The sequence below is a fragment of the Curcuma longa genome, chromosome 2 (assembly GCF_044706935.1).
Source record: "Curcuma longa cultivar G26 ecotype Majalengka, Jawa Barat chromosome 2, ITB_CL_G26_1.1, whole genome shotgun sequence".
Taxonomy (NCBI): domain Eukaryota; kingdom Viridiplantae; phylum Streptophyta; class Magnoliopsida; order Zingiberales; family Zingiberaceae; genus Curcuma; species Curcuma longa.
This window is the reverse complement of record NC_133862.1, coordinates 14,968,561-14,995,308: the sequence shown is the minus strand read 5'-3', so window position 1 is coordinate 14,995,308 and position 26,748 is coordinate 14,968,561. Positions and strand designations below refer to the sequence as shown.

Below are 26,748 nucleotides of genomic sequence, written 5' to 3'. Positions count from 1 at the left end.
CTCGAGACTACTATGGATCAAACCTAAGCATGACCTTTCATTCCGTTTGCTTATGACACTAGCAATCATATATAGAAAATAACCTCCCATGCCAAGTCATTGCAAACCCTTTGATAGATAAAAGGGAGCAAAAAAATGATTTCATTCATTTAAAGTCGTCTAGTATCACTGATCCCAGTGTAAGATATAGACATGTAAAACCAAGTACATAGCAAGCTCCCAAGAGGAAGAACATTTTGCGCCTATCATCCCAGCGAATTGAACTTGTGCCCAAGGGAATAAGTTTGCTTCTTGTAAACCAACTACGCTACACCCTAAGAGTTCTCTATGATAGATAAAAGCTATCATTAGATATGGTTTCCCATCTATCTCCACCTATAAATACCTAGGTATATTTATCAAAAGTAGGTTTACAATCTCACACTTTTTAGTGTATTTGCATTCTCTTTACTTTGACTACAGCATCGGAAAAACTTTGCCAAACAACTCTAATGACACTTCTTCTAATGCGCGTGAGTTGTCATCTTCTACTTTCATTGGACAACCTCCATCTCAACGGCCTCCATGTCATCCAACCTACACATTATCGTCGTCCTATTTAACATTCCACTTCAGTGTCAAATTTTTTTTGCATCTGATTGCCACCATGACTCTCTCTGTTCACTCGCCGATATAATTAACAAGATCTTGGTGGTCTAAGGGGGCTGTGACCCAATTTCATTGTCTATGGAGAGATGTTGCGTGGATGGTCTGCTTGGAAATTAAAGAGGGAATTTTGATAATAATTAAACTTTGTGGGAAATTTCAAAAAAGGAGCAAACTTAGGGGCATATATTGAAACGAAGACAAACAAATCAAGTTCAATCTATTTTCTTTACTCTAAATTCGCAGCGGTAAAACTGAGACTGAGAGTGTCGAAAGAGAAGCGGCCTTTGTCATAGCCACTACGGTTGGTTATACGCTGGGATGGAGAAATCCCTTGAGGAGCCGGAGAACGGGAACCCTAGCTCTCCCCTCTCCTCTTCCTCCTCCGACGATGACGAAGCCGCCGAAGATCTCCAGATCGAAACCCTAGAGAAATCTCTCGCCGAGAATCCCTTCGAGTACGGCACCTACGTCCAGGTAACCCCTCTCTTTCACATTACCAGCCAACCCTGATGATTTCGATTCATTTATTCAGCTCCTGGGACCAGCTTTTACTTCTGGATTCTGTTCGTTCTCTTTTCCGCTAACACCACCTTCGCTTGATTGTCTGCTCTCCTTCTCTCGTGCAGTATATTCAATGTTTGCGGAAGTATGGGCGTCTCGAGAAGCTGCGGCAGGCGAGGGAATCAATGAACCAGCGGTTCCCTTTAAGCCCGGAGATGTGGCAGGAGTGGATTAAAGACGAAATTTCCTTGTGCTCGAGGTAGGCGCTCTTGCTCGTCACTTGAATTTAGGGTTTCTCATAGTGAAGTGCGTTTTCCTCCTCCCCTTCAGCACGAGGGATGGTTGAACTGTACATGCATCACTTATTCTGCACCCAAATGATGCTCCCAACCTGCACAAATTTCATTTGATGTCTGATTGTTAAATATAATCGAAGTGAGAAATTCAATCACTTATCCATCTACAGGAAGCTATCGTGAGACACTTACTTTTGGTTTTGTAATATGAACAATAGTTAGCAACATCATTAGCAGTATTGTTTAGACTATTTGCAATCTTATTCATCATTGTTTCTTGAGTTCAAGAGACATGGAGTCTGGAGGTCTGAGAGCCAACTCTTAGTTACTTCCCTGAGGTATTTTCATGTTTTTGTATTATTTTGATTTCCTTTGAAGTCATCTGGTCATAGATTTCCAATAACTTTTTCCAAATCCAATTCATGTCATGTAGAGTATATTGTGTCTTTTCTCCTTGCACTTTCTTTCGTGTTATGTAATAACTCCACTACTTTGAAAAGTAATGAAAATTGCAATTTTCAAATATTCTCACACTGTATAATGGTACAGGCTATCCAAATTCTCAAATGCTGAGGATATCATAGTAATACTTACTGAAGGTGTTCATAGGTTCTTCAGTTAGGAATTCCTGTATTTGTGTTGCAAATGAATAAACCTTCTGTTCTCTCTGTCCTATGAATTATCTGTACGAACATTACAAGATCTGAAGCAATATTATAATGTTGCTAGTCATGTTAAACTTTTTTTATTACAAAAAGAAAGTTCACAAATTCATTAATCAAGGCTTTTGATAACTTGTTAGAGATGTATCACGGGCATCATGAATATTGAATTCATTAAAGTTTCCTTAAGATGCTAATATCTGTACACAACATTATTGGAATAGAATTTTGGTGGACTCATCTACTGTCAACTAATTGTCTCGATGCAAAATAATAACTATTAAGTACACACTAGATTTAGAGTTTATACTAATGTAAGCATACTTTTATGCATTATTGTTGCATGAATTGTATATACTGGTGCTTCAGTTAGTTTTTTGGAATTAGTATCTGTCCCACCTTGTTGAGCATTTTGGCCATTTTGTTTGTTTAATTACAATTTGTCGCATGTTAGTTACAAGCATGGTTTAAAATCATTAATTAAAAATAAAAATTTAATCTAAATATTTAAAAAAATTAAAAAATAAAATAATTTTTAACAAAATAAAAAAGGGAAAAAAATGAGATTGATAAATAAATAAAAATTTTATTATATATTTTTATAATATATATATGTATATAAAATTAATGAGTAATTTTATTAGGGTTTGATTAAGCCTGTTTAGATTATCTATTTATTGCTGGGAGTTAATTGAAATTAACACAAGTTTTATTAATTTTCCTAAGTTAAGTTTCTGTTTGCCATGCCAGCACCACACGTGCCTCCCCATGTCCCCATGGAGGTTGTGATGGCCTCGTTGTGACACTCAGATGTCGCGGGGCCTCGCCGTGACCCGAGGACGTCATGGCAGCCTCGCCGTGACCCGTGGAGGTCATGGCGGCCTCCGCATCCTGGTTGGGACGCGACCCACGTAGGTCGTAGTGAGTGAGTCACCGCCGTGACCCATGGAGGTTCCCTCCACGGTGCCGGTGTTGGATGGTGGGCAGAATGATAAATTTTGCTCATTTCGCGCGGCATGGAACGAAATTTTAAACAATGGTTGCAATTATGTTTTCTCCCTTCTTACTTGACAATGATTGGACTTGTTCAAGTGTAGAATGGAAAGTAACTCATCACATACTTTATGATGTAACCAATGCTTAAAAGATTAGTGAAATTCTTTTTAAGGCTTAATTAATTAGAATGAGGGTACCTGGTCTTATTTAATTTATTATTTAATAGAGCGATGTAGATTGCATTAAATCCTCATTTCTTTTAATTTAAATTGTAGTGTTGAAGCTTTCACTGAAGTTCAAAAGTTTTATGAACGTGCAGTGCAAGAATATTTGGTAAGTTCGACTTGATTGCAAGGCATCTAAAATTTGTTAAATTTTTTTATCACCATCTACTTTTTGAACTTTGACTATCTGTCATTGCAGTCTGTATCTCTTTGGTGTGATTACATCAATTTTGTTCAAGAATATGATGCTTCTATATCACAATGTTCACCGGACGGTATTTCAAAGATGAGAAAGTTACTTGAGCGTGCTGTCGCTGCTGCTGGGTTGCATGTAACTGAAGGAAATAAAATATGGGAGGCATACAGAGAATTTGAGCAAGCTCTTTGTCTGACAATAAATGACAGTCAAAATGAGGTTAACATTAAAATAGAAAGGCCTACATTCCTTTGCATAGCTCAGCTGTTTACTTAAAAATAGTTGGCATGCTATCTCTTTATTTCATTTTATTATTATTATTTTTGCTTGAGCTCTTTTTTCTCTGTTGTTTCAGGAGAAAGAAAAACAAAATGACATTGTTCGCAAACTATACCATCGACAACTATCTCTACCTTTGGTTGATCTAAGGGCAACACTTAGGGATTACAAGCTTTGGGAGGCTGAACAGGGCCATGATAATGATGCGAACTCAGATTTTGATGGTGTTCCTCAGCATGTTGTCTCGGCTTATAGGAAGGCCACTGAGCTTTATAATTTTCGTAAGCAATATGAAGAGGAAATCATGAAAACTGATGCATCTGACACAGAAAGACTTCAACAGTTCTTGGTAAACAATTTTATCATCTCAGTGCTTTTTTCTTTATTTGTTTTCCTTGTTATGTTCAGTTTTTTGGTATTTCATTGCTTAAATCTGGCTTCTTTTTGCATTTGGTCATCTGACTCTGCAAATGGAAATTCTGACTGTTTATTCATAGGAGAATTTATCAAATGATTTTCTGTTGTGCAAATGTTTTTTGATGCAAAGGAATAATTGAAATGCACTGCAAGTTGGGATTAGTTTCATGGATGTATACCCATTTAATTCTTGAAATCTGACCTGGCCATTTGTTGCTTCAAACTTTGGCTTATTTTTCAGTATCTACAACTGTTACCGACCTACTATTATAATTGCAGAAAATTTTTATGTATCATAGTCGATTGGTTAATCTTTTGTTTATGGCACCCAATTTTCTAGCGCTAGGAGTAACTAAACTGTACCAATCTTGGATAAGCATTTTTCTCTTCTAGTCATGTACATCTGATTCAACACGTGGCAACTGATTTTTATCTTTAGGTGTTTTCTCTTCCTTTCACATTATCAATGTTCAAAAACAGCAAGAAGCTGACAATTGTTACTATTTGGATAGTTTGTCAATATAAAGATTGATGGTTGATGGAGGTTGTTGCAGCATGTTCTGCATCTTGGTATCATTTTATTCAATTTTTCCATAAATTATTTTTTAACTTAAATCTACTTTATTGTTAATGATCATTGTTACTCTACTGAGGCACGCTGTGCCTTTATCTCTTTGCTGATATTATCTTTTTTGAGTTCACATCTTTCTGTTCTCATACACCATCTCTATCTCTATCTCTATCTGACGATGTGCGGAAGTTTTCCCTCTTCCTACTCCATTGTCCTTCCAAGCCCATTATTAAATCTTCAACCCCTCTTTTGACCCACCACTTGTTTCTCCTATTGCTAACTTGCCACATGAGACACCTCCTTTGTGGCGGTTCATGATCATGACATGGAGATACTCCAGAATCTTCCTAAGATTCTCCTTCTTTCTAGTCACTTGTAATTGTCCTAGATCCCCTTCGATTTGAGCACCCCATTGCCTTTTGTAAAGATATTCATAAGTGTTCCACTTCGTTTCCACTTTCTCGCTTTATAACATGCATCATTGTCAAAAGTCACTACATAGAAATGTTTTGAAGGTACTTTCAGGGTCAACAACAAGATATGATTGATGAGATGGAAGTTTTAAATTCTAATGGCACTTAAGAGCTATTTTCTTTTCCTCCAGAGAATTTGACAGTGGGTTGCAGACAAGTTTGAGTTGCATATTAGTTTTCTCTGCTAAGTATTCATCAAATGATCGCCTTAAAGGCCACCTGGTGGCAAAGTGGTATACTTGGATTTATGGTGTCGAGTACATATATTCTATTTAATGGCCAACATTATTTTGAACTGACTTTTCTTCTCACTAGCTGTTGTCTTCAACTTGACATAAATATCTTCATGGTTATCTTTTGGAGGAAGCCTACATAGAGCAACCTCTAGGATTTATTGCTCAAGGAGAGATTAAGTCTAATGTGTAAGCTAAAGAAGTCTATGATTTGACCGAAGTAATCTCTAAGAATTTGGTTTGAGAAATTCATCTCAACTCTTTTACAATACGACATCATTAGGAATATTACAGATCATTCAATTTTTTACTGGCAAATGCATTGTCTACTTAGATAATTTTATCATCACTTACGATGATTGCATCGATATTGCAAAATTGAAAGATTAACTTCTTTGGTACTGAAATTGCTTGCTTAGAAGTAGTGTTTTGAAAATTGGACTGGGCATTGAATTGTTGAGATTACTTGGTCGATGCCAACTAGTCGAGGAGGAAGTTGCACTTTATAGAAAAATAATAATTGTAAATAAAAAATAGTTAAAATGGTGTACCACTATTTGTTGCACTAAATTATATAATTTTAAAAATTTTAAAATAAAAAAGATTATACTTTCTTAGCATGGAGATTGAAGAGAGCTGAGACACCTATCCAGATGTCATGTCCTCAAACACTCCACGAATGACACAGTTTGAATCATTGACCTTAAAATTACCTATCCAGTTTTCATATCCAGCTTATTAGTCTTATCTAATACAACCAGTTGACCACCTCCACACGGCTATGATATTATCAATGTTGACTTGTTGACAAAATCCCATAAACATCTATTCTTTGACTATGAACCATTACACTATAGCAATCTATGCTAAACATCATATGACATTGATGTCCACATACAATCCCTACTAATGATTAATACTGCTGCACATTATGATTAACATTGAGACACCAATCACAGAAAGCTCTAACATGCCACTATCACAGCAGATCATGCTAGTCGGCATCACTCTATACACCAGACATTACAAGAAGACACCAAAATTTTCTGCTCATTTACACTTTAATTTTACCAACACATGTCAATCACAGAGTACAATACTTAAAATTTAGGCTTGTTGGTCAAATCAACTAGTTTACTACTACTCTTCCTTTCAAAGATTTCCCAAATAAAGGGAATAGAATCCTGCCTCAAATGATTGGCTCTTTGATCAATGCACTATGGAGAGAATGGATCTCGATTGCCCAATAAAAAGGAAGGGGATAGAAAATCCTGCCTCAGATGATTGACTTTGATCAATGAACTGTGGAGAGGGTGAATCTCTTCATCAAGCAAAGATCTCCCTTCAGGGGACTGAGCAATAAAATTTCTAACTCTAATTGAGTGTCTGCTTTGGCACCATGCTTATTGTCAGATGGGAAATTGGATAAATCACTGATCTATGTTACTAACCATCCATAAACAAGTCTCAGACATTTGATTTTTTTTTTAATTGAGGGCATGCAGACTCATAAACAAAGGGGAGCCTTGGTGCAACGGTAAGGTTATGCCATGTGACCTAGAGGTCACGGGTTCAAATCCTGGAAACAGCCTCTTGCCAAAGGCAAGGTAAGGCTGCGTAAATGGATCCTTTCCCCGGACCCCGCATGGTGGAAGCTTCGTGCACCGGATGCCCTATTTTTTTTTGATCATATATAAGCTAAAATTTAACTTATACAACAACAACCACCAAGCTTATCCCACTAGGTGGGATCGGCTATATGGAATCTTGTATGCCATTGTGCTCTATCCCTTACTATATCATCTATATTTAAATAAATTTAACTTATAATACATAATAATTATAGCAGATAATATATTCTTCTTCTTCCTCTAGTTCATATCAACATGAGTTAGGGATAATTGGTGAGTATGAGTATCAGCGACACTGACATAATACCAATGACTAAATACCCAACACAAGATTTAAGACTATATGTTATAGTCCATATTGCATTAACTATAACCATAAAAGATTATTGTTATCCCTTTGTTCTTGTTCCCTGAAAAACTGCTACATCTTGGTTTGTGGGAACTTAAACAAAATGGAAAGTATATTTCAGCACCTTGCTTTGGCTTGCTATGCCTCAAGTCTGACAATTTATGCGGGCTTAACAGTAATATGTGCAAGCGTAATATGATGTAGTTTTTTTGAGGTAATATCCTTCTTACACTTTAACTTGTATGTTTATTATGAGACTGGAAATACTGTAACTATTCTGTGTATAATTATTAATAATTTGTTCAATTTGAGAATTGGTTGAAATTTGTACCATTTTATTTCTTTTTTGTAATTTATTTATTTCCTTTTTTGATAACAGAATTACATAAAGTTCGAGGAATCGTCTGGTGACCCTGTTCGTATTCAGATCCTTTATGAGCGTGCTGTCTCCAGGTTTCCAGTATCTAGTGATTTATGGCTAGGATACACTAGTTATTTGGATCAAAACTTGAAGGTTTTGTTCAAACTGATTATTTTAAATGAATATCATGATCCAAATATCATACTGGCATCACAGAGTATCTCTATTTTAGGTCCCCACTATTCTGAGAAGTGTGTATTCAAGAGCCACAAGAAATTGCACGTGGGTTGGTGAACTCTGGGGGCGCTACTTGCTTTCTTTGGAACGTATGCATGCAACAGAGAAAGAGTTAAGCGATGTATGTTTCTTTTTTTGTTGTTATTTTAAAGTTTGTATGATGTTATTGGTTTAATATTGGTCCTGGTTATAGTACTCCTAGTGTCTAGGTTTTATTTTATACCCAGGGTTGTCTATGCTTTCTATAACTTGTGAAAAAAATATAGGGTTTCTTGCTGTTGTGGGCAGTTGTATTGATTTTGAGGTTGGCCTTCAATTTTATATTTGCTTCCTGACTTTCCTATGCCATGTATGAGGCAGGAATTCAACATCATTTCCTCTAAACTCTTATCATACTAAAATTTAAATCAAGTTGGAGTTTCAGTTCCCTGTCAGAATGAAATGCCCTGGCAGTGCCAAGTGCTGGCACTGCTGTTTGTGCTGAGTAAGAACCCTAGATTGTGGAGAAGAATGAGGCAAAGGAAGAAAATGAGGCGGTGGAGGGTGTTGTTTACTTCATTGCTCGCTGGGGAGAAGTCACAGAGCCTTGATGCTATCAGAATTACTTTGCCATTGTTGGTACTCACGAGACCATCTTGGGAAGGCCCGCAAAGCCTCAGCACCGTCAAAATTACTTCATTGTTGTTGACAAAATGAAGAATGAAGCCAAGGTGGATGTTGCATTCCTCGCTGTGCGCAAGGAGTGGTGAAGCCTCTTGTCACCAAATTGTCAGGAAGAGTAAGAATGAGGCTGTAGGATGTCGCCTACCTTGCTGCATGTCAGGAAGGAGTCATGAAGCGTCGGTGAAGCCAATGCTGCATGTCGCAATCTCATGCTTCTTTTGTGTGCCAGTTCTGGGTGGAATGAAATGTATAACTTGTGTTGACCTGCACAGAACCATTCTTCAAAACTTGAGCCATACTAATTTGAACCAACAGTTTTCATGAACTAAAGGTTTAACTGAGCTTCAATACAACAAATTATTGATTTGTCTCATACGAGACTTCTGTTCTCATTATGTCATGGGCAATTCTTGTACACTAATTTCCTCTTATAACTAATACAAAATTCATGTTATCAGTTGGCAAACTATGTTGCTTAGGGATGGTATTATACTACAAATCTACACACTATTAAATTTTGATTTTGTACACAATTTGCTCATTACTTCCACTACTCTCATCTTGAACAATTTATCTTATGCTATTTTGACTAGAAGCAGTTTCTATTTTATTCATCATCCTTTTTTTCAGGTCTTTGAACAAGCAGTGCAATGCACTTTCACAAGTTTCAAAGAGGTAGTGCAACCTTAATACTTATGCAGCTAATTTTGTGCTACACAATTAAATGATATATGTTAGGAGTGATAGGTTATCTTCTATTATTGAGTCATCTGCTGTATAATTTCTATTGAGTTTCACCTTGGCCATGGATAAATAAAAATATAATTTGTTGGCCACAGAAAAGTGGGTTATTGTTATTCCTCTGATGCATGATTATGCCTTGGGTTTAACAAATGTCTCTGTGTTTTTGAATTTTATCTTAACTTCATAACTTTAATGATCCAGTTCCCACTCTGTTGTGCTTGCTAGACTACAAGAAAGATGGTTTGGTACTAGCAGGTAGTGACATACCAATAGATGGCGTCCAAGTTTGTATAGTTGTGTTGGATTGATTAGAGTCAAAAGTGAAAAGTGTAGAGGAAATCAAAGGAAATTATTTAATATAATAATAATTATTCAATTTATTTAAATATTACTGATGATGCACTTCAATAGAGGGATAACATTCATGGAGGATAAGATTTCTGATTCCTAGTTGACTCTTACTGTAGTGAATTAAGGATTAATTTGCTATCACATATTAATTTTCCCCTTGGCATATGACCCTATCCAAAATTTCTTTTGACATATTTTACATTAATTATAATTATGAGGATCAATCCTACACTCCTAGTTATATCATTTCCACTCAAAACTTAGGGTGTATCGCTCAATTTATTGGCCCAGTACCAGATGTTTTTCCTCTATGCAAGATGCGTTATATTATCACTATAGAAGATAAGGGTGAGCTGAGAACTTTGTTCATAAAAGGCAACTTTGAATGTCAAAATTTCAGTTATTTTATCAGACATGAATCTTTTCGTACTCCCAACCCTGTATTATTTTTTTAGATGACTTGGTATCATTATTTCATGTTTTTTTAATTTAACAAAGAACACTGTTGTTAGTAGTAAAATAACTGCATGGGTTATCCATAATGTTTCTATTTTCTCTAGATGGCTTATCCTAAACTGCATGGATTGTATAAATTTGTTGTGTGATCTGCAAACATGGAGTAGCTAATAAATATGGGCTTTTTTTCCTTTTAGTATTTGGATCTATTTCTCACTCGAGTAGATGGTTTAAGACGGCGAATGTCTTTGGCTGAAGCTAAGAAGGATGGGCTAGACTATGCCATAATAAGAGAAACATTCCAGGTCACCTTCCTCTATTCTATGTCTGTATCCTGTTAAGTTCCTAGTTAGATGTCTGATATTGTTTTCCCCCCTTAACTGCAGCGTGCTACTGAATACTTATCTCCAGATTGTCTGAGTACAGATGAACTGTTGTGTCTGCACTCATATTGGGCAAGATTGGAGGTTAGTCTTGGGAAGGATATTGGTGCTGCATGTGGGGTATGGGAAAACTTGCTCAAGAAGAGGTTTGATTGTCAGCATTAATTTAATTCTTCCAGATTGATTTGGTTGCATGCTTTTGAAACAATATGACGATAGCATATTTCTCTCTTATAGAAAACTTATCTACTTGCTGAATTGTTGACTTTAGTTGTTGAATGCATCATTTTGGTATGTTGTACTTCTACAATGTATCAGTACCTTTTCTCCTAATTAGTCTTGTATCTTTCCAGGGGAACTATGCTGGAAGTTTGGCAATCATATATCGCAATGGAACTTGAACTGGGTCAAATAAATGAGGCAAGATCAATCTACCGAAGGTGTTACACTAAAAGGTTCTCTGGAACAGGTTCAGAGGTAAGCATAATCTAACATACTAAATTTAACCAATAACTAACAGAAGTCTTTTTCTTATCTCATATCTGAATTTGCAGTGTTGTATGGTTTCTTTTTCCAAACTTAATCCAGTTATTCACATGGGTTGGGTATTTAACAATATTTTGTGAAATTTGCAAGGACCTTGATGTATCTAAGTTGTATTCATTGTATCAAGTGCCAATGGATACGTCCAAAATGATTGTTCTAGCCACTGACTGATATAAATACTGTCTAGGCATGAGTAATGTCACCATGCTGTGCGTGTTGACAAATAGGAGCACCAACGGGAGTAACATCAGAACCAGAGAAACCGAGGAAAGAAAGGAGAAGGAAAGGGGAAGCACTGATCAGAGCACCAACAACAATAAATATGAGCAATGTTGGAGTTAGAGAAACTAAGATGCATCTATATTCTATATATGCTTGTTCTTGTTCCAGTCGTGCTACTCCAAGTTCAATTCCTAGTTTACTGAGATATATTCATGGATGTGGGGAAACTAGTTCTAAGATTCAACATAGATGGCCTACATCTGGGAACTCATTATTTAATCTGGTTTATGAAAATTTATGATGTCTATTTTACTAGTGTTAACAATATAAATATATAGATGGCTCTCTTTTCTAATCTCTTGAGCTTTTGAGTCAAGTGGTTAACCAATCGACTTTAACTTTAACATGGTAGGTTAGGGGTTCAAATCTCACTTGTGTAAAAAAATCAATTCATATTTTGGGAGATCGGAGCCAATTAAGTCATTAAATTAAGTACCCACCTACACTAAAAGAGAGTGCTGCCCACACATGAAGGTGAAGGGAGTTTCACCTACACATGAAGAGGGAGTGCTAACAATATAAATGTATAAATACATTCCTTTCATAACCTTGAGCTTTTTGGACAAGTTATTGCCCAATCAACTTTAACAATTTAGAGTGCTCCAAGTACCAATGCCATCATTTAATGCATGACAACCAATTGGTAGTATTAAGGTGTAATTCAACCGACTTTTTAATTGCTAAGCTTATATTTGAAGGCAAGCAAAGTAAATTGATGGGGTTACAGGTTTCCATTAGGTGTTGAAGCATGCTGAGTGTGGGCATGATATGATATTGAAATCATATTATTCTGACCGAAGGTTGCAACTCTAGCAAGGACGATATTTAAAGCTTGCTTATATCATCAATTCATAAATGCTTTATTGCTTCTGTAACAATTTGACTTAACTGTTCATTTTTTTAAAAAAAAACTTGATAAGAACATAAAACATAGAAGAGAAAATAAAACAAGAATCAATTATGCCATTGCTGGGTCTCAAATTTAACTTACTTTTTTATACTATCTTTTTGATAACCTTACTGCCTGGCCTTGAGTCGGTGTTTACTTCAAAAAATTGGTCGTTTTTAGTTTAGCCCCATTCTGATGCTTTTGGAAATGTTATTACCATACATTTAGTTATTAATGACAGGAAAGCTATTAAATAAATCATGGTCAATATTTTGTTCAAGTTTCTAGGTTATCATAGTTTGTAGTTCTCTGATAAATAAAAGTATTTAGTGGAGTATGGACTTGATACTGTTGTGACACACTTGATGACTTGTTCCTCATTTAGATTTGTTTTTGCATGTTTTTGTTTTGTTATAAATGCCTTTTTCATTATGGCTTATCTATCTTGTATTTGTTACATGATAGTGGAGTGAATCTTCCTTTCTATTTACCTTTTTATTGTCAATGACTTCTGACATTTATCCCAAGTAGCTTGGCTGAAGTAATGTATATGACACTGGAAAACGTGTAGGCATTTCATTCTTCTTTGATTTATCTCAAATATACATTCATCTTAAGAAATTGATATCCAGGACATTTGCTATTCCTGGTTGCGGTTTGAAAGGGAAAATGGCACTTTGGAGGATTATGATACTGCACAAAAAAAGGTTCGCTTTCCTTAGTATTTTTATTTGTAGTCCTGAGGTTTTCTTAAAAGTCTCTTTCACTTAGAGTTTGCAACAAAACATGCTTTTTCTAATTTGGTTCTTCTACATATGGATTTTTTTTTTTGTGAACTAAGCTAAACAATATGCACTTTAAGTGACTTAGAAACACTCTCGGGAGAGACATGTAAAAAAATGCAGTTGACCCCTTTGATACTTGGACTCCTTTTGAGTCTGAGCAGCCAGACTCTTCTTCGAGAAGAAGTCTTCCTCTTTTTTTCTTCTGATGCTTCCTATTCTTATTCTTCTTCTTCCCATTCCCCTTTTCTTTTCCTTTTCCTTGAGAAGAGGTAGAGGAAGAAGAATAACAGTAAGAAGAAGATGTGGAAGAAGAGGAAGAAGAAAAAGAGAAATGATAAAGACGAAGTATGAAATTTGGTTATAAGCAAGGTTTGAAATCTTGTTCTTGTTCGGTGTTGAGTTTCAGTCATTGGTTGGAATGAGATGTTTCAGTGCCATGCAGACAATGTTGACAAACTAATGTTGAAGATACGAAAAAAGAAGATAAAAGTAGCATAATGGAATCCTAACTTCATTGCATGGTGGTCACTAGGTATTGTTGTAGATTGTGGTCAACTAGGTTTGGCAGTTATTTGCAGGTTTTGTCAAGTCAAATAGCATGCAGAAGCTTTTCTTTCGTTTTCTCAGACTTGAAAGGACAACATTCATGGACAGCTCGCAGAAGGGACCATATTTGTAGACAGTTTGCAGAAGTCTCTATTGCATCACATTAGACTTCTTGTGGAAGCCTCGCACAAGTACTCATTGCAAATTGCTTGCTGAAGCCTTTGCAATAGTCATCACCATCACGAACTGTGGCGGACCATGTTTTGTGATCTCGGTCAAGTTCTGCATGCTGATTGACGAGGGAATGAGATGTTACCTTGGGTATAAGATAATATATAATTAATTTATCTTATATTCAATCAAATAGTAATATTTAAGTTTTTTAGATCAATGCTGTACACGTATCCATGTCCTTAATTGTGACCATTTCAATAAGTCCATGTCCTTATTTTTAGAAAATTCACCTGTCTAAGACTGATTTCCTACATGAGTATGGATACTCTTTTTGGAGTCCGAGTAACATAGGTTGACGCTGGTGGGGTTGGGTATTCTGTGATGTCTGCCACTGGAAAGGAATCTGAAGAAGAAACTTGCAGTTTTGGCCCCTAGGACCTTTTCCCTTTATTCTGAGAGTGGTCAGTTATTTGGTTCTTTTGTTGTTTCTATCCTGTGTTCATTTAAGTTGTAGCCAGGGTGACTTCACATAGTTATTATTATTGCTTCACATAGTTATTATTATTGCTTCCGACTATGTTCATACCAGATTTACTACAACTCTCATGTTAAAAAAATGAATAGTAGAATTGCTTCTCACCACATTTTTCATCTAACCTAATGTGTGGTTTATCTGCTTTGTCCAAGTGGGCATGTTACATGTCTGCAGATCTGCACTAAACTCCATCTTATCTATTAATATGTTGAACTTTCTTCTTGAAAAGATAAATGATTGTTGTCCTATTTGATTATTTTCTCGAATATTTTATTTGTACCAAACACTCTATGCTCATGTCAATATGATAGGTAGCGCCGCGCTTAAAGGAGCTAAAGGCATTCCAGGCTCAACAGGAGGCCAAGAGTGACATTGCATCACTTGTCAAGCCAGACAATCCTAATGCAGTTGATACCTCACGAAAGAGGAAAAAAGGTAAAGTATCTGAAAGTAAACCACCTCCCGAGAAGCGGAAAAAATTTTCATCTGAACCTTCAGAAACATCTGAAAAAGTGCCTGCAAAAGCAACAGACCAGATTAACATTGCAAAAGAAACTGATGAAGGTGAAGTAAGTAACTTGCTTGATACAACCAGCAAGCAATCTGTCGGAACTTCAGTACATAGGGATTCCAAACCTGAGTTGTATAACGATAAGTGTACTGCATTTATCTCAAACCTCAGCTTTGAGGCAAGTGACTGATCTATCTTATTCTGTTCTTACTGTTAGCTTTGCAATTTTTTCGTAGAAAAAAAGAAAAATATAAGCAGCATTTGTTGCAGGCAAACGAGGAACATTTGCGCAAATTCTTCAAAGACTCTGGAGGAGTTGTTGCTATACGATTGCTCAAGGATAAAATAACAAGAAAATCAAGGGTTTGGCTTCTACCTCATCTCTGTTTACGTGCACACTGTCAATTGTGAAATTATCTTCATTCACAACATTGGATACACACTGCCAGTTTGGAATATAATCAATAGGGTCCATGTGTGTTTATAATGGAATAGCATACTCGATAAAAAATGTCTTATGCTTAAATTTACCAAAGAAAGAATAATTTGAATTATGTCAAAAATGGTCTATGAAAATTCTATGGTTATTGGGAGCTTAAGTTTCAGTGGTTATTGGGACCATTTGATTTGAGTTTCATTTCTGGTTTGTTGTTAACCAGACAATAAAAGCTATTATTGTGAAAACGATGTTTGTACTATTGGTTGGCCATATTATTCTGATCCACTACCTGAAATTTGATTGAGTATTTATTCCATCATATACTTTCTGTACCATCCAGTTAGCCATCAGGTATAAGCACATTTATGTTCGCAATTCTTATTTTCTCATTAGAAACACATTTTCATATTTGTTTTCGTAATTGATACAGGGATTAGCCTACATTGATTTTTCAGATGACGAACATCTTGCAGCAGCCGTTGCAAAGAACAAGCAGAAATTGCTTGGAAAGAAATTAAGTATTGCACGATCAGATCCTAAGAGAAGCCAAAAGAGAGACTCAGCTAGTAGCAATTCATCCACAACTCATAAAATTCCATTTGGTGAGTCTTTTTTTTTTGTTGTAATTCTTGCACATAGAGACCACTTCCAAATTGGAAAAACAAAAACTGTGGTTCTCCATCATAACTGGCACCATCGTAAAAAATTATTGAATGGCTATATTAAACAATGAACAAATGCTGCTTCCTTGTATTATGAACAATGAATCTCTTGCTGTTTAATGAGTTTATGTGCCATGACAAGATTTTACTTTAAAGGATGCTTTTGTATATTCTAAATAGGAAATCAGCTATCAGATGGACATCTGGGTTTCTTAAATCAACAGTCATAAGCTAAGTCATAGTGAAATGAAATTTATCAAGAAATTTCAATTTAAGGGAATTACTTCCTGAAAGAAAACCTGTTTGAGTTATTTTATATTGTTCATCACATAGTGTGTTATCAAGTGTTCCCATCTACTAAGTTTTCATATTATTTTTTCTTTGTCAGCTTATGCTAGTTTTCCTATATAATAAATTTGTCATATTTCTTTTGACGAATCATTACCATCGTCATGAACCTGTGCTGATCCCAACTATTGGGGGTTGGCTAGATGGATGAATTTCCACGGCAAATTTAATATGCTGAAAGGATAGCCTAGTTGGTAAATCATGGTCTGTTGATCTTTTTGCACTTATTCTGCGATTCAAACATGTGATTATGCAGGTACAAAGATGACACGAGGTAACAGTGACAAGAAAGATGTGTCTGCAGCTTTTGTTGTAGCTAAGCATGGTGGTAAGGAGTTCACTGGAAGTGTTACTTTTGCCGTACCCAGAGCGTTAGCACAGCGCCTTGAACAGACTCCAAAGGAAGCAAGGCTTGATCAAGCTAGTGAGCAGCCAAAATCCAATGATTAATTCAGAGCTTTCTCCTAAAGTGGGCGAATATGAAGACGTGTATGGAGAGTTGCATAGGATCCATGTTCCAGTCCGTAACCTTGTTCTATAAAACTTTATTGCTGTCACATATATGCTTTTCTATTTAATATGCTTTTCTAAATCATTTTGAGTTTGTTTGGGTGCTAGGTACTTTACCAACGAGAAATTTGGCACCATTAACATGAAGTTTCTTAATAGCCAATTTTGTGTTACATATTGTTGTCAGACAGCTGCCACCACCGTGACCAGAGACGGATCTACGTTAGGGCTTTCCTGGGCTCTAGCCCACCCCTCCAAAAAATAGAAAATCCAACCCACCTACCAAGCTACCACAGACGGCGGTAAGAACACCAAATTTCTGTCTCACAACATAAACACCAAGAAGCCTAGTTGCAACAACACCATCTGTTTAGCACTGAAGTTCATTAGAGCAGGAAGATTATCTTCTTTGACAGTCTCAAGTGTAGGGAGGAGGTTGACCAACATTGGAAACAACTCGAAGAGAAACAACAACTTCACTATCAAATATGGATTACGAGAACTCACGATTCGCAAAGGAAGGAGAAACTTGCTGCTCTCGATGAACCGATGAAGAGAGGTGTAGCCATAAGACCTGATCTCTCCTAAATCTCCTTCCCCTCAAGGGGACATAGAACAATCACCCCAACTGCATCTGTTTCAAATAGTGCACTGAACCAATGCACCAGAGAAAAAAATCTTGCATTCATTACCCCTGCTTCAAATCATGCATGAGATCTTATGAACCACAAAAAAGATCTTGTATCTTGTCACATTTTTAATATTAATATTTTTATTTCATTTCAGTTCGTACGTATCCTATATAATAATTATTTATTTTTTTAAATTAAAATCCTTTCATTACTAAAAAAAGATGTTTTTTAATTATATTAATAAAAAATTGCTCTTCAAAAATCTTAATGTATAAATAAATTAATATTTGATAATCAATATATTATAAACCCATTTATTTTCAATTACATTTAGACCATCCATCCCAATTAAATTTTCAAATTTTTTTTTAATAAACATAAAATATAGATAAAAAAATTTGTATGAGATAGAGTATTTGTCGATCTAAAAAAAATTCTTGTACTCATTATAGTGTAGTACCAATGTTAAATAAAATACATATTATCCATGCAATTAGAGACCGATCTATTGTTCTAGAAAATAAGATATTTTATAACTATAATTTGACATCAAAAGATAATTAATTTGGTTTTTATTTTTTTTAATTCATTTTATTTTGATAGTTAATCCATCCTTTTCACCTTGAAAGCCTAGTCCATCTCTAAATCCTGGATCTGACCGTGACATATTATTTTTGTCGTAAGATGTACTAAAGTTGAGAAGCATCTTTCGAGACAAAATGAGTGCGAAGAGACTCACTCTTCACAATAATTCATGTGAAGGCTTTTAATTGATTAAATCTGGTTCTGTTTAATCTTGTCAACTCAAAGAAGCACGTTCAACGCTTGAATAGCAACTCTTATCAGGAGCGGCTCAAGCCTACGGAGGCCATAGGTGAATTTTTTTAAAAAAATAATTGTTATTATTTTAAAAAATTTTCTCTCACCCTTTTTAATTCGGACTTGAGACCGATAATGGTGAGTTTAAATTTTTTTTAAAATAAATTAAAATATTAATTTTAAAAATAATTTTAAACTCATGTAATTATGTAAAGAATAAAGAAAAAAAATGGGAAGAAAAGTATATTCTCGCCATACATATATGTTCTGTATATTCATATATATATATAATATATATAGTAAATTTCAAGTATTTTGTGCCGACTGACTAAAATTGCACTGAACCCCTGAAAAGGGCTTTCTAACAGAATAGAAAAAACAGGAAAAATAAAAGATGGTTAAAACAATTTCTTACTGTTAGAAAATTAATGAAAAAAATAACTGAAAGTCGGTAATATCCGGGGCTTTTAAAATAAGTTCACTACAATATTATGTTTTTTCTCTTCCCCTGATGTTTCAAAATAAAGCTTCTTTAGGGACCTACATCTATAAAAAAAAATCAAATAACTTCATACAGAAAAATAAAGCGATGAGATAACGTAAGGATGGAATCCTTGGAAACTCGATCAATAAACTATTGTGGTAATTAAAACCGTACCTTGTTATCTTTTCCAACACCCAGAAACGATGGGATCGTTGGCTGCCTTTTCACTCTTTGCCAACGATATGAGACAAGTGAAGAAGAGCACAAAGAGAAGGGGAAAAAAATTTGAGACGAGGATTTCTGAAAGGTTGGGAGAAAGTCGACGAGAGAGGTGATTCAAGGAATCATCTTGGCTTATGGTGGCGGACTGAGTCTCTGTCTTTCATTGCTTTTCCTGTCCTAATATGTATACTGGAATGGGGCAAAAAAAAAGGGCTTCGCGAGAAATGGCTTACCGAATCCGACGGCCGACGCCGGCGGTGCTTCGCGAGAAATGGGGCGGCGAGCCGGCGCTGCTTCGCGAGAAATGGGGCGGCGAGCCGGCGGTGCTTCGCGAGAAATGAGGCGGCAAGCCGGCGCTGCTTCGCGAGAAATGGGGAGATCGAAGTCGCGGTTTCGCCAGTAACCAGTTCGTTTGCGTCGAAGAACAGCCGAACAGGGGAGATGAAGAGGCGATCGGGCGGGTTTTGAAGAGGCGAGATTGGCGAGAATGCGAAGGGACAGCGCCACAGCGGATGCGGATCGGAGCTTTCCGGATTACATCCAATAATCCTACCCTTTTTTAACCCTAAATATCCTAACCAGTGGACCCCAATTAAAATTGGGCCCTAGGCACAGGCCTTACCGACCTATGCCTAGAGCCGGGCCTGCTTCATATGAATTTTGAATGGAGGATTTCTTCATTTAAGTATTTTTTTTTTTACATTTTTCAAGGAGCAAAGTGAAATTTCTTTCCTTTTAAAATGGCTCATGGACTTCTAATAATCAAGGTTGCCTTTGCGCTTTACAAAATGTTTCCCCTTTATTATTGATGCCTAATCCCACTGGGAATTTATGCAATAAAATTGACTTTCAAAAATGAACTATTTATCAGTGCTCTCCAGTGATGAAATAAAATTGATATTCTGTATGCAAACTGTGCAAGATATCGAGATGAAATGAATGCCGATGTACCTGAAAATGAAAATGCATTTGAATTGGCCAGAGGACGTATCTAAAATTTCAAAATTACTAGATGTACCGAGTCATAATTCATTAAAAAAAATTAATTTTGTGATTTGATATATGTAAATATCTCCCTTCTGTTGTTAGCGTTGGAAATCATCATCGAATCTAAATTTTAATATTGACAAAAGATTAAAGTTAAAGTTACTACGCTTATCAAGTTTATAGGAAGTCCTAATTAAGATTAAGTAAAAAAATTGATGGGGTTGGACAAGAAAATTCTGATCGGAGGGACTAGGCAGGAAGACTTGACAGATTGAGGACATCAGACAGAAAGCCTTGAGGGTCGAAGACAGGTAGGAAGCTCGGGGGTCAAGGACGTCAGGCGAAAGTCTAGATGTGGTCGAGGACAGGAGGTCTAGCGGAAGTTTCGAGAGTCAAGATCAGTTGAGCAAAATTTTAAACAGATTGGGTGGACCATGGTTTGACATCAGATAAACTCTCTCTCGAGTGGAATAGTGAGGATGCACATTTGGAAAGAGAGCAGTAGACGTCGGTCCAATTTAAGATTTCACGAGAGACTGAAAGTTGAGATCATACAGCTAGAAAGCTGTTGTTCATACTCATTATCTATTATGCTTGTGCTAACTCTATGATGCATGAACTCAAATAGGAAGTTGGCTGGAATCAGTGATTCTGGGCGCCTAGATGGAACTCCAAGCTCCTAGAATGGTCTAGGAGTTCGGATGTGCTCCAGGTGCCCGAAAAGGCAGTTTCTAGTGAGCAAATTGTGTTGACATACGCTAAGCAATCGGTACATGTTAGCTTCTAGGCGCTTGGGAAGGGATAAAGTTCAACATGGATAAAGCTTTGGCCAGACGCTGCCACGTCAACATTCTAGGCACTCGGAAGTGGATAACTCATTGAAGATGCAGATAGGATAGGCCTCATTGGGGGCACCCGGGGTTGGTCCAGTCACCTGGAATGCTCCATAAAAGAAGGCTCCAACCAGTGCTTCAGGATAAACTTTCTAACTCCAAAAAGGTACTTCGTGTTAGTACCCTAGTGTGGAGTTTCGATATGTGGTTAAATAAATTTGAAATTAGGTCCTAGTTATATTTGACACGTGTGTATAAGTGTATAGAGACTTATGAAATCATACGTAATATCCAAATGGTGAACCTTGGCAGAAGACACAAGTGAGAGAGAAGGATGACATGGAAAATGAGTCGACGGGCTCGATGAATCCAAGATATGAGTAGCTAAGAAAGAGTACTCCGGCGGAGCGAGAAGGACACACGGGAGCGAGTCGGAAGGGCTCGGTGCATCCGAGGGACGAGAAACTGGAAAGAAGATTGCGCAAGGCGACTAAGGCAGAATGAAGAACGGAAGAGGAAATTAATCAACATGAGGTTGAACATTCCAGGCGCTCAAATTCATTTGGGATGCTTCGGCATCTAGGCGCTCGGATCCATTTTGGGCACTCCAAAGTCCAGGCGCCCTGATCTATTTCGGGCGCCCGAATACCCATTTCGAGTTAACACAAGTCATTGTCGAGACGAATGAGGATGGAGTTCATGTGAGTGGAATCCAAGTACCCGGATCTGTTCTAGGGGCCTGGATCGCAAGGAGTCATCTAGACCCGTTGGCGGACCGTTGTTAGAGTGGATTGAGTTCGACGAATCCAGGCACCTGGAAGGCTTCTAGGCGCCAGTAAGTACCACATCAATACAACAGTCAGATTGAAGAAAAAGCTATAAATAGACTGAAGTTTGTAGAACAATGTACACACTCAAATTATTTTGTTTTCATTCAGTTTATTATAGTATACGCTCAACTATTGTTTAAGGTTTCTCCATTTGTAGATCATTTCTGATGAGGAGATTTTTGAGTAGAACTTTCATAGTCTTGGACTAACAACCTGAGAGTTGTAACCAAGTACATTCTATGCCTCATATCTTTTATGGTTTATTTCAGTTTTAATTAGTGTGTTCTTGCTAAAATGTTAGCAAGAGAAAAAGATTAATTATTTCTATTTGCTGGTCGCTATTCACCCCTCCTCTCTAGTAATCCATGAACCACTTCTGCTGCACCAACACTTCGTTATGCTTTTGAGACTTCGACACTGTGCTACGCTCAAGCCTTAATGACATGACACCACTACGAGTTCAAATGAGCCTAGTCTTGCGAGTTCAAATGAGCCTAGTCTTGAGTAACGTTTAGTTGTTGTCTACTTTACTCTTGTTTCTTTTTTATACATAAATATTCGTTAGGCTTCTTTTGAACCCTTCATTTGTAAAGTGAACCTTTTTCTCCTTTGGGAAGAAGGTTAATAGTGATTGTCCATCGAAGCGGTCTAACTTATTGGTGTTGGAAGCACCATGCGATCAAACCTAAGTTTTGATATTGGCAAAGGGTCAAAGTTAAGGTTACTTGTGATTTGACATGCTTATCAAGTTTGTAGAAAGTCTTAGTTGAGACTAAGTAAGGAAATCCTAGTCAGTGTGACTAGGCAAAGTAGTTATGGTCGGAGGGCCAGAAGAAGGATCGAGACTTAGGCAGGGAGCCCTAGGGGTCGAGGACACCAGGCAGGAGGCCCTGAGGGTCGAGGACATCAGGCAATGAAGCCCTGGGGTCAAGGATCGAAGGTCTAGCAGAAGTTTTGAGGGTCAAGATCAGTTGAGTAAAATTTCAAATAGGTCAAGTGGACCATGGTTTGGCATCAGGTAAATTCTCTTGAGCGGACCAGCGAGGACGTGCTCTCGGAAAGAGAGCAGTAGACATCGGTCCAACTTAAGATTTCACGGGAGATCGAAAGTTGAGACTAGATAGCTGAAAGTTGTAATTCATACTCATATACTATGCTTGTGCTAATACTGTGACACAGGGAACATAATTTAGAATGCAAATCGAAATTTTGCTCGAGGTAGATTCGAGCGCTTGGTAGAGTTCCAGGAGCCTAGAAGTATTCTAGGTACCTGGATGGGGCAGAACACAACAAGCAATTGAGTTGGCAGGTTTCGACTGGTCGGTACACGTCATCATCCAATGCTTGGAAGGGATCTAGGCGTCCAGATAAGGATAAGTCTTAGCCGAAGCAAAGTCTAATCTAGATGCTACCATGCCAGTGTTCTAGGTGCCTGGAGGTAGTTTAGATAGCCGAAAATGAATAAGTCACAACGAGGTCGGATTAGATAGGCTTCGGTGGAGGCGCTCGGAATTGGATCCAAGTGCCTGAATTACTCTATAAAAGTAGGGTTCAACCAGTGCTTTAGAATAATTCTTTCCTTAATTGTCCAAGTGCTCCTCCACAAATCCAAGTCTCCGAGACGATGTGCTTAACTTCAATGATGCAACCACACTGCGAAATTGCTACGAGCTCAAACGAGCCTAACTTTTGGTAACACTTTGTTAGTTGTTATTTTCTTTTGTGCATTTGTTTCTTTTATGCACTTAATCTCTAGGGGTCAGTAGGTTATTATCGAACCCTATTATTGTAAAGAAACGAGCCTTCTTCTCATTCGAGAAGTGAATAGTAATTGCCCAACGTAAGCGGTTAAACTGATTGTGAGCCTTGAAGTAATAGCCACGCGGTTGCGAACCAAGTAAAAAATAATCGTGTTTTTGTTAATGTATTTTTTTATTTCCATTGCAATGACTTTGAATTCGAAGGATTTCTAAACGTATATAAAATGCACTATTCACCCCTCTAGGGCTTTCTCGATCTAACAATTGGTATTAGAGCGGGGTGCTCGAAATTGATGCAACCCCTAATCGAGCTTATTTTTTGTTCATTTTTTGTATAGTTGAAATCAGTGTTTTAAAAGGCGAAGGCATTGGGTGAGGCGTTTACCATCCGCCCACACGGGGCGAAAGCCCCGAGGCGTCGGGCATAAGCCCCATAAATTTTTAATTTTTAAATATATAAAAAATTAAAAATATGATATATATTATAAAAAATACTTTAAAAATATAAATAGATATAATAAAATTAGATAAAATTAAGAAAAACTAGATAGACACAAAACTATCGTTATACAATTCCAAATAATAATTTAACAAGCATACTTTTTCAAGATTAGTCACTTGAAAAAGTAAATAATCAATATTATAAAAAAATAAATCTTAAAAACAAGCTAGTTAGAACTCAGAAGTTACTACATTATCAAACACAAATTACAAACACAAACTTCAAAGGTTAACTGTTTTAATAAACACATATCAAAATAAAGTACCAAATTAGAAACCAAGTTATTGAAATATCTAACAAGGAATACACCAATAATTAGTAAGAAACTGACAAGACAACTATAATGATTCTATTCATCAAAATCAACATCATCCATATCATCATCTTCATCTAGTGTATTTATTCCTCTAATAGTTGACCGTGATTCCAGAATTTCTATGACATTTTCATTTTCTTCAAAAGTATCCAAGGTGGCAATTTGTTTTCCTTTACCTTTGCTCTTGCCTAACCACATAATAAAATTTAAATAAACTCATATCAAATTGACTTAGTGTCTCAATATAATATATAGAAAATTAGTAATGAATTTGGATATTAAGAAGTTAAAAACTTACTTGATGAAGTTAAACTTTCATCGTGATTTCTTTTTCTGTTCTGTGACACCAATTGAGATGAAGCATTGTTAGATTTATCAATTGGGGATGTTTTCTCATAAATCTCAGTAATTGGCAAAGTCCTGACAGCATCAACTCTAAGTAAATCATCATCATCAAGCCAATCAGCTTCTTCTGGAAATATAGGATCTTCTTTTTCAGTTATCCATTCAGCATCTGAATCAACTTCATCAATCAAAATTGGATCAAAATTTTGCTTCCTCTCTATACTCCTCTCCCTTAAGCGAGTATTGTACATGACATACACCAAAGCATTCAACTTCTTATGCTCAAGTCTATTTCTCTTCTTAGTATGAATCTAGAAGATAATAATATACAAAAAAAGGATTGAAAATTATAGTGTAGAAAGCATAATCATATAAAAACATACAAATAACAAGAATGAAAATTAATATTACCGATTGGAAAGTGCTCTAATTTCTTTCACAACCTGAGGAACTACAAGTCAAACTAAGAACACGGATGACAAATTTTGTTAATTCTGGAGTCTTGCCACCAAAACGAATCCACCAATCAGCTACCAAATAGAAAATGAAATTAATAAAAAGCTAAAAGTAACAGTTGAATATAGTCAAAGAGACATATTAAAAAATTCATACAAACTTGGAGCTCGTAATTTTCTAGAGTCAACTGCAACCCGAGAACCAAACTCTCCTCTAGAAAAATCATATTGATCAAGTTGAATATCAGCTTTAAGTCGATCATTGTAATCAAGTAATCTATCCATGCATTCATGCAAACCTTGTTTTATATGATCGAAATCAGAAAAATCATCTTGAAAACGCAACTGAGGGTTCAAATAATAGCCTGCAGCATGTAATGATTGATGAAGTTGTGGGGTCCATCTTGCCTCAATTTTATTCAAAATAGGCTCATATTTTTGTTTGTTCATGCCACAATTCAAAGCAATTTGTTCCTTGGCAGATTTCATCAAATGATATATAAAACCCATAGCAGGCTTTTCTTCTGAATCAACTTCTCTCAAAACTTACACTAATGGAACAACACTTCGTATGCAATAAGTTAGTTGAGGCCAAAATTGTGGATCAAATAAAACTGTGGCTTTGGCTTTCATACCTTCAACATGTTTTGCCCAAGAACAAGAATTCCAAGCCTCTGAAGTGAACATAGATTGAAGTGCTTATTTTTGAGCATAAATACTCTGAAGGGTAAGATAAGCAGTGGCAAACCGTGTTACTGCAGGTCATAGAAGTTCATGATCCTTTGTAAAAGATCTCATCAAACTCAAAATCAAAGTATGCCCATATATGAATTTGACCACTTGTTTAGCTTTTCCAAGTGTAGTTTCATAAACTTTTAATTTGCCTATGTCTTCTAGCATGAGATCAATGCAATGTGCAGCACAAGGAGTCCAATACAAATACTTCCGCTTTTCTATCAATCTTTTTCCAGCATTAACAAAATTTGAACCATTATCTGTTATAACTTGCACAACATTTTCCTCTCCAATTTCTTCTACTACATTATCAAGATAAGTAAACAAAAGTTCCCCATTTTTTATAGAATCAGAGGCATCAATTGACTTAAAAAAATATGTACCAGCTGGACTATTTACTAAGAAATTTATCAAACATCTACTTTTTCCATCAGTCCAACTATCAGACATTATAGAACAACCATATTGTATCAATGCCTTTTTATGGTCTTCCATCATTTTATTGATATTTTGAACCTCATCTTTAAGTATCCAAGTTCTCAATTCATGCATAGTAGGAGGTACAAAACCAGACCCATACTTTCCAATTCCCTCACACATAGGTAAGAAATAAGGATCATTTATAACATTAAAAGCAAGGCAGCTAGAGAAAAAAAATCGCCCTATCAATTTGCAAACTTCCTTTCTTTCTTCTTTTTTCCACTTAGAATTCAAAGTAGTTTGCCTAGCTTGAATTGTTGTAAAATTATCCATAGGGCCCCTCACCCTTGATTGTGATGGTGTACAACCCATTCTCTCTACTTGTGAAATAACTCTAGTGTCCCCTTCAGCAGCCAAACGAATCTCATTCAAGGCAATATTTCGTTGAGTTTTTACATATTTTATCTCACCTAAAGCTTTCTTGCATTCCTCATATGCTTCTGGTGGAAC

General features: G+C 36.4%; 1 protein-coding gene and 1 pseudogene across 2 annotated transcripts; one reads left to right on the top strand and one right to left on the bottom strand.

Annotated features, from left to right (window-relative positions):
• Positions 1-887: 887 nt before the first annotated feature.
• LOC141822243 (uncharacterized) lies at positions 888-17,071 on the top strand. 2 transcript variants are annotated; one of them, XM_074709686.1, is made up of 16 exons: positions 888-1,122; positions 1,275-1,408; positions 3,379-3,436; positions 3,527-3,742; positions 3,879-4,151; positions 7,856-7,990; positions 8,070-8,195; positions 9,368-9,412; positions 10,486-10,593; positions 10,675-10,817; positions 11,025-11,148; positions 13,021-13,095; positions 14,740-15,117; positions 15,210-15,302; positions 15,809-15,980; positions 16,645-17,071. In XM_074709686.1, exons 1-16 carry the CDS (start codon positions 967-969, stop codon positions 16,836-16,838), a joined length of 2,430 nt encoding a protein of 809 aa, XP_074565787.1. In that variant the 5' UTR covers positions 888-966; the 3' UTR covers positions 16,839-17,071. The 2 variants fall into 2 exon arrangements, with proteins under 2 accessions (XP_074565787.1, XP_074565786.1); XM_074709685.1 differs by having other exon boundaries at positions 15,198-15,302.
• A 7,245-nt stretch (positions 17,072-24,316) lies between these two features.
• LOC141821691 (uncharacterized) lies at positions 24,317-26,418 on the bottom strand (annotated as a pseudogene).
• Positions 26,419-26,748: the final 330 nt, after the last annotated feature.